The sequence below is a fragment of the Neofelis nebulosa genome, chromosome 16, assembly GCF_028018385.1.
Source record: "Neofelis nebulosa isolate mNeoNeb1 chromosome 16, mNeoNeb1.pri, whole genome shotgun sequence".
NCBI lineage: Eukaryota > Metazoa > Chordata > Mammalia > Carnivora > Felidae > Neofelis > Neofelis nebulosa.
Window position 1 is genome coordinate 18,873,177 of NC_080797.1, and position 9,160 is coordinate 18,882,336.

Below are 9,160 nucleotides of genomic sequence, written 5' to 3' on the forward strand. Positions count from 1 at the left end.
GAAGGAGATGAGCTGTCACTTTATGCCTGTCACACTGGCAAAAACGTACAGCATCTGTATAATCACTGCGGGCCAGGATGTGGGGAAAGGGGAACGCATGATGTCAGGAAGATGAACTGGTATGGCTGCTTTGAAGAGAGACAAGGTGATACCTATAGCGAGAGGGTACTGGTGCTCTGTGAGTCAGTAATTCCACTTCTAGGTAGACAAGTTGTCATGTGTACAAGGATGTACGTGTACGAGGCCATACAGGGATGTTTGCTGCAACTCCCGCATAATGAACTCTTTCTTCCTCCTTAGGGTATGGGATAAATAGGCTTAGTGACACAGTGGAATAGGCTAGAGCAGTTGAAAATGACACAGTAAATCTGCATTAATCAACATGCATAAAGTCACCCAAAGCATAATTTGTGAGGCTACAAATGGCTACATGTAGACTTTCCTCATAAGAACGGTGGGACCCAAGTACTTCTGTCTGATGTCTACCAAATGACAGTAAGAGGACAAAAATATATATAAACCCACAGGGACAAGGGGAACAAAAGACAAGATACCAGCAGGTAGAAATATCAACAGATGTCTGTCTAGAAAACCCCAGACTCTACTGGAAATCTATTAGAATTCATAAGGAAACCTGGCAAAGTGGCTGAATGAAAGGGAAATACTTTAAAAAGCCTAGCTTTTCTCCACATTACCATGAATACCTAGGAGTGGAAATGAAAAAATATTTTGTTTGCAAAAATGAAACTTATAAAATACCTAGAAGTAAATGTTACAGGCCGTTAACAAGAGACATTTTTTTTTTTTAAAGCTTCTCATGTGCTTTTGATGTATAGCCAGGGAGGAGGACTACTGATTTGAAGGAAACTGGTATCTCATTGAAAGAAAACAAGCTCTGAGCAGGTATCAAAAGTGAGTGAGAAGTATAAAGCTGTCAGTTCTCCTCACAGTTAATATAAATGAAGTTCCAGTTGAAATCCCAAAAGACTTCTGTTGGGAAGTAGAATCTTAGAATTCGTATGAAAGAATAAGAGCCCAAGAACAGCCAGGAAAAGTCTTAAGAGCAAGAATGGTGAAGGCGACGAGCTTAACCCAGTGTCAGAACATGCTGGGATGCGGCTATAACCAAATCCACGTAGTAGACTAAAGCAGTAGCACAGACAAGAGAATTAGACCTAAGTCCCAGAATGGGGCGCCTGGGTGGCTCAGTTGGTTAAGCGTCTGAGTCTTGATTGCAGCTCAGGTCGTGATCTTACAGTTTGTGGGTTTGAACCCCGTGTGCTGACAGTTCAGAGCTTGCTTGGGATTCTCTCTCCCTCTCTCTTTACCCCTCCCCCACTCACATGCTCTGTCTCTCAAATAAATAAACTTAAAAAAAAATTACTTTTATGTTTGACACAGTTTTCCTTCCTTCCTTCCTTTCTGTAGAGAGAGCAAGCCAGCAGGGGAGAGGAGCAGAGGGAGAGATAGTCTTAAGGAAGCTCCATGCTCAGCACGGAGCCTGATGCAGGGCTCATTCCCACGATCATACCTGAGCTGAAATCAACCGCCACATGCTCAGCCAACTAAGCCACCCAGGTACCCTGCATCCGACTCGACTTCAGTTCAGGTCATGATCTAAGGGTTGTGGGATCAAGCCCTGCATCAGGCTCCATGCTGAGTGCGAAGCCTGCTTAAGATTCTCTCTCTCACTCCCTCTGCCCCTCTTCCCCACTTGTGCACTCTCTCTCTAAAAAAAAAAAAAAAAAAGGGGGCGCCTGGGTGGCGCAGTCGGTTGAGCGTCCGACTTCAGCCAGGTCACGATCTCGCGCTCCGTGAGTTCGAGCCCCGCGTCGGGCTCTGGGCTGATGGCTCGGAGCCTGGAGCCTGTTTCCGATTCTGTGTCTCCCTCTCTCTCTGCCCCTCCCCCGTTCATGCTCTGTCTCTCTCTGTCCCAAAAATAAATAAAAAACGTTGAAAAAAAAAATTAAAAAAAAAAAATTAATGTTAAAGATGAAAGAAATGAGTCCCAAAACATGTGAGAGTTTAATATTTGATGAAGCCGATAGTTCAGTTTAATGGAAAACAAAGGGATCGTCTAGTGGGTGGTGCTGACATCCCTCTGGAGTAAAATAAAAGTGCTCCATTTGGCACCTTATATAGAAGGCAGATTAAGGACCTACATGTAAAAAATAAACAATATTTTACAAGAGATTTTATTCCAGTGTGTAACCTTAGGCTTGAAATAGTTTTGTACTGAAAATTAGAAACTCAGAAATCTATCTTAAAAAAAAAGTATTTTAATTGAAGTTCTTGAACTTCTGTAAATCCTCAACCCATGAAAAAGAATGTATGTGGCAAAAGATACCATAAACAAAGCCCGTAGATAAACAGATCTGGAAAACTAGTTACTGTAAAACCCATACCAGAGGTTGAAGTTGAGGATAAATGGAGAGCTTTCGCCAACTAACAGGAAGAAGCAAAGTGTATGAAAGCAAGTTCCCAGAAAAGCTCAGCCAAACGGCACGTCCAGAGATGTTCAAATTCAATAATAATCAGGTAAATGCAAATTAAAGTGACACACTTGTGAAAGGGCTCTAACACTTGTTGCTTGGGGCATGTGCAGGAGAGGGCTTGCACTTTGCCAGGAGAAAAAGGAAGTGTTTGCAGTCTTGGGGGAAGCACTCTAGGAGTATTATTACTCTTTAACATACAGGTACCCTTGACCCCAGATACCCTGTTTCTGGGATCAGATCACCTGAAATAAAAGTGGCAATGCACAGGCTCATGTGCTCAAGGGCCTGTGTGGTAGCATTGGTCATGAGGACTGCAGCTGGGGAACAAATTAAATACCCAGCCACAAGCAGTGATGAAATTATAGTACGTGCTCACTATGGGGCCATAGACATAGCTGAGGGCCCAGGAGAGCTTGTATCTTGCTTTAAAAAAAACAACAACGTTTCCCATGCACCCCAGTGTTTACAGCAGCAATGTTTACAGTCAACAATAGCCAAAGTGTGGCCCAAATGTCCACTGACTGATGAATGGATAAAGAAGATGTATTTTTTATTTTTTATTTAAAAAATTTTTTCTTAACGTTTATTCATTTTTTGATAGAGAAAGACACAGAGCTTGAGTGGGGGAGGGACAGAGAGAGAAGGAGACACAGAATCCGAAGCAAGCCCCAGGCTCTGAACTGACAGGACAGAGCCTGACGCAGGTCTCGAACTCATGGACTGTGAGATCATGACCTGAGCTGAAGTCGGACGCTTAACCGACTGAGCCACCCAGGCGCCCCAGAAGATGTGGTATTTATATACAGTGGAATATTACTCGGAAATCAAAAATAATAAATCTTGCCATTTACAACAACGTGGATGGAACTAGGGTGTATTATGCGAAGCGAAATCAGTCAGAGAAAGATAAATGCCATATGATTTCACTCACACGTGGAATTTAAGAAATACAACAGATGAACATAGGGGAAGGGAAGGAAAAATAAGATAAAAAGAGAGAGGGAGGCCATGAGAATCTTAAATACGGAAAACAAACAGGGTTGCTGGAGAGGTGCTGGGTAGGGGGATGGGCTGAATAGAAGATGGGCATTAAGGAGGGCACTTGGGATGAGCGCTGGGTGTTACATGTTAGTGATGAATCACTAAATTCTACTCCTGAAACCATTATTACACTCTGTGTCAAGTAAGTTATATTTAAATAAATTTTTTTTAAAATTTGTGAAAACAAACCCCATTATAAATAATAGTAAAATGTTGAAACTACTATTAAAAAGCAAAAAAAAAAAAAAAATCACTTTAAGTAAATCATGTTTATGATTTGGCATTGTAGATTTGCTTATTCTGTATCTGCTCTGTTGAAATGTAAATTCCATGAGCGCAGGGACCTTTAGTTTCCTGTGTATCTGTAATGCCCAGGTCAGTGCTGGGAACATGGTAAATGCATGATAAATGTTTTTTGAATAGATAAATAAATGAATAAATGGGGAGGGAAGGTGAATGCAAGTAGGGATTGGGAAGGAAGGGGCTTTGCAAGGACCAAGAATGATACTTTGCCATGAACAAAGGGGGTGTGATTAACTTGTCCCTTTTATCTGAAATTCAAATTAGACAAGGAAAAGATTTAATAAGGTGATTGGGTATAAGGTATTTATTTAAAACTTACGCAGTGAGTTATAAGAACTCAGACTAGACTCATTATTAAGACATTTGAGTCAAAGAGAAGATCAGAAAGCTCCCAGAGAGGTGATATGTGGAGGACTGGGGGCCAGAACAGCACCAGTTTTCTCCATCATAATTCCAGAAATGAGAAACTATGAGGCAGTGTCTTCCAACCTAGAAAATAAGCTGTTTCCAACCTAGAATTTCCTACTCAGCCAGCCAGTTTAGTGTGAAGGCAGGTTAAAGACATTTTCAACTTCCGGTTTGCTAAGCAGAGGCTAGAAGTGTTTGTTTTTAGAAGCTCTGGGAATGGAAGGGTGTTGATAATGGCGGGGCGGGGGGGGGTGTTACGGAAGTGCTCAGATTCTCAAGGCTGTGTAGGGATTTAACTGCCACCATATCAAGCAGAAAGGCAAACACCAAGACCACCAAGAAGCATCCGCAGCGTGCAAAATCCAACATGTTCTCCATGTCTGATCAGTCACAGACTCAGAAATTCAAAGAGGCCTTCAACGTGATTGATCAGAACAGAGATGGTTTCATTGTCAAGGAAGATTTGCATGATATGCTTGCCTCCCTGGGGAAGAATCCAACTGATGAGTATCTGGATGCCATGATGAATGAGGTTCCAGGGCCCATAAATTTCACCACGTTCCTGACTGTATTCGGTGAAAAGTTAAATGGCTCAGATCCAGAAGAAATGCTTTTGCTTGCTTTGATGAAGAAGTGACTGGCACCAGCTGGAATTACCTGAGGGCTGCAGACAATGCTGGGAGGCTGGGTTATAGGTGTGGAAGTGGAGTAGCTACACGGAGGAGCACCTGTGGACAAGAAGGGACATCCCAATTCCACTGAGTTCATGCCCATCCTTAAACACGGAGCCAAAGACAAGGATGACTGAAAAGAACTTCAGGTTCCAGCCAAACGTTCCTTGTTGCCACTTTGGGTATTTCTGAGACTTTCTCTTGGAGCCCGTTACATGCTCTTAGCTTTGCAGCTTTTATCTTTCTTGTTGTATTTATTCTCAGCCATTTTGGACACATGTATCTCTATAATCAGATGGGAATTGGGACTTTATATGATTTTCAGAATAGAAAATAGGGTGGTTTAACTTACCAGCTCCCTTCTCCCAAATAACTGCAGTCTACACACAGTCAGTATATGTTTTCAGAAAAAGTTATTTGCTCAATTTTTTCTGAACCATAGACTTTATGATTAAGGGGGAAAAAAAACATTTTCCGACACAAGATTTCAAGAAGCTCCCTCCTGTGGAGAAGCTACTGAAGGATGTCCCCCACCACAGAGGCAGTAATTGGAGAGGGAAAGATAGAGATCTGACCCCCAGCGAGTCAAGAGGAATGTCCTGGAACGACACTGAAGGGCAGTCTCAGTTGTGCTCCAGACCTAGAGGACAGCAGTTCGGGTTGAATCAGGGGGGACAAAAGGGCTCCAGGGGAGGAGTTTCTTAAAATAGAAGTGGAACTTACCATCTATGACCCTGTCGACATGCAGTTTTCATTATAGCACAACATCTGGGGGTGAAGTAGTAATATACTAAAATCTAAAAAATGAAACAGCTATTAATTTTAGGGAACAAAGTTGTACGAGAAAGGATATGTGATCATGGAAAATGTAAAAATGTAAATGGTTTAGCTCTGATCAATGTTGCCATAGTTTCCTCACTGTAGGGAAAATTAAGAAGAAATTGTGATATAAACAGATTGGCAGAATGAAAGAAGTACACGTATTTGTGTGCATTTGGGAGGTGGGGATGATCCACCTTCCAGAAGCAGAGAGTCAATAGATCTCAGATATCAGTATCTGTTTTATTTTCTTTACTTTTTGGGTTTTTTTTTCTGTAGTTTAAAAAATTTCACATTTTTTTTGAAAGGAATCTTTGACAAATAGACATGTACAAAAAGGCAAATGATGCACAATCCCAACACAAGAGATCACTTCTTTTTAATTTTTTTAATGTTTATTTTTGAGAGAGAGAGAGTGCACGCGCACGCACATGAATGGGGGAGGGGCAGAGAGAGTGGGAGACACAGAATCCGAAGCCGTCTCTAGGCTCTGTGCTGTCAGCATAGAGCCCGACATGGGGCTTGAACTCACGAACCGTGAGATCATGACCGGAGCTGAAGTCAGATGTTTAACATACTGAGCCACCAGGTGCCCAGAGATCACTTATAACACTGTAGTATTCATCCTTCCATACACACATAGATGTGTGTTCCTTCAAATCTAAGTACGCACACTTGTGTGTGTATTTACTACTAAATTTACTATTATAAATAGTGGATTGTATTGGGGCGCCTGGCTGACTTAGGTCCGTAGAGCATGTGACTGTTGATCTTGGGGATGTGAGTTCGAGCCCCTTTGAGTGTAGAGATTACTTAAAAATAAAATCTTTAAAAAAATTCAGATCATGTTACACAGTGGTTTCCAAATGCCAGTCTCTGGGCCCTTTGCATGAGAACCACCTGAGCAGTTTTTGAAAATAAACTCCCAAAAGCTCCAGTTTCAGAAAGTTCAATTTAGGTCTGGGTGTGGGCCCTACATGAGGGGCACCTGGGTGGCTCAGTCGGTTAAGCATCCACCTTCGTTCGGCTCAGGTCATGATCTAACGGTTCATGGGTTTGAGCCCCACGTCAGGCTCTGTGCCAACAGCTCAGAGCCTGGAGCCTGCTTTGGATTCTACGTCTCCCTCTCTCTCTGCCCCTCCCCTGCTCATGCTCTGTCTTTGTCTCTCTCAAAAATAAATAAACGTTTTAAAAAAAAAAAATTACCTGGGTGATTCTGATGCATGGTCAGGTTTGGGGACACCATGTTGTAAGTGACCTTTTTACTGTCATTTGATATTTTTCTCCCTCATCATCTTTTAGGCTGCAAGGTACGTCAATTATGTAAGACTTTTGCTAAGTGGTCGTTTCTTGTCTCCAGGAAAAGAGAGGGAGCAAAGCATCTGATAAAGCTGCTGTCTTGGCCTTTGATGCCCTGGTGGCCTTCTGTGAAGAATTGGGGTGAGTGACTTATTTCATATGTGGAGCCATGTGTTAGTGAGCTCGTTCCTCCCCCAGCACCTACTAGTTAACCAGCTAATGTAGGGCAGCTCTTGGGCGACTAAGGCACCTCTACCTGCTGAAGGCGACTGTGAGGGGTGTTGCCCATCAGGCAGCCTGGAAGTCAGTACCCTTCCCAGGAAGGCCCCAGAAACTGGCAGTGTGACGACATTATTTTCCACTTCTGGCGTGGCTGGTCCCATGGGTGGCTCAGTCATGAATCATGTGACTGGTCCTGTGCCATTAGCATGTGATCACCATTTGCCACTGGACCACTGAGTAGGGGTCACTCTTCTCCTGGACCCAAACAGAGCCGCATGGCCCAGCTTCTGTCTTGGGGGTGGATAATAAGCTTGAATAGAAGTCAGCTCTTCTGTCGTAATGCCAGCCCACCCACTTGGAATCCACTTCTGTATCTTATCTGTATGTGCTGGTGGTGGAGGAATGAAAGAGCCTGATGGCTGCTCAGTGACAGGCAGGTTGTGGCAGGACAGGTTTTGGACACAAGGGACACCCAGGAAGATTCTGGACAAGCTGGGAGCACTTTGCATGTGTGCAGCTCTTTGGTCAGACCTTGTTGGAAAATCCTGTGAGGTAGATGAGGCAGAAGGGACTGCTTCAGACTTTGAAATGAACAGACTGGTACCCAGTGAGGTCACAGTCATAGAGCTCACAGTAGACAGATACCACTAATCCTGGTATTTGATTTTTAGTGACATGCACATTTCATATACAAATCCCATCTTGGTTTCTGCAAGACTAGATTCTCGAAGCATGGAGCTGATTAGGTACATAGAACTGGTATCTAACAGATGTTTGGGGCTCTCCTCTGGAAATCAGAGAGGTACTTGCCTGGGCCACATGTTTTGATTCCCATACCCTCCGACTCACCGAAGAGTTGGTGGCTCCCGGACTGAGTCTCTCGTTGGGCCTCTGTGGCACAGCCGTGCCCAGCAGAGGTGGTTGGCCCCCTTGCCCACAGCGATCACTACCAGAGTCCTTCTCAGGCACTAGTACAGGGAGTTGTTAAACTAGGCTCTCTCGGGCTCCTTGAAGAAAGCACTCGTAATGAAAAGGCCGAGTGTCCTTGCTAATTGTCAGAGTCCCTTCTGCTGGAAAGAACCCTGCTGGGTTCTTTCCGGGGATGAGTTGGAGGCTCTGTAGGGCTGCCTGGAGGGTCAGCTCTGCCGTATCCCTCTGGGCTGCGGCAGCCCACCAGACAGCAGGACAGGTCCTCCTGGGGGCTCTGCCTTTATGTCTCCTGTGTCACACTCGGGAGTTGGGGCCCCTTAGTGCCCCAGGGGGTCTGGGCATCAGTGCGCTTCCTGCTGCGTCACGTGCGGCCTCATCTCCCCTACCTTGTTTGCCGTGTGCGAGGGTTCCGGATTCTAGGACTTCCCAGGATGGCATAAACAATGCTGGTGTAGCTGAATGTGGAATTGCTCTTTGAGTAAAAAGGAACATTTCATTACTACATAAATGGTGTATCGCCCCTTCTCCACCACATATTCGCTCCTTTTCTAAGAATAGTCCCAGTGTGTGGTTAAAGTTGAAGCAGCTGTTTGCTAAGGGAGGGCACCTGGCAGCAAGGGGCAGGCCACTATGGTGGCTCTGGCGGAGGCAGGTACATTTCTACAAAAGTGCCGTTGTAGGGTCTGGGGTGCACGGGCAGCTCTGGGACCAACAGAAAAGACACTCAGTATGAATGGGGTCAAGGTGGGGCATCCAGCGGTTTTCCTCTCTTTGCGTGCAGCTAGTTTGTCTGCACTGTGGCCGTGAAGTGTATCTGTTCCTTCGTGACCGCGCCCTGTACCTTTTAGTGTTGAAATGAACAGTAATTAGGTTTGAAGCAACTTCCAGCTAAGAGGCCTTTCTGTACCTTGTCTGAGACAGAATAGCTTTGTGTTTAGGCCTCAGTTGAATTGGGCTCTGTCCATCTGGGGG

At 44.4% G+C, this 9,160-nt stretch overlaps 1 protein-coding gene across 1 annotated transcript in view; it reads left to right on the plus strand.

The window, feature by feature from the left end:
* The window catches only part of RECQL5 (RecQ like helicase 5), a 35,703-nt gene that overhangs the window by 7,059 nt on the left and 19,484 nt on the right, over positions 1-9,160 (plus strand). Inside the window, exon 8 of the mRNA XM_058704427.1 lies at positions 7,098-7,177. Within this exon, the coding sequence (XP_058560410.1) occupies positions 7,098-7,177 (80 nt within the window). The remainder of the gene's footprint in view (positions 1-7,097; positions 7,178-9,160) is intronic.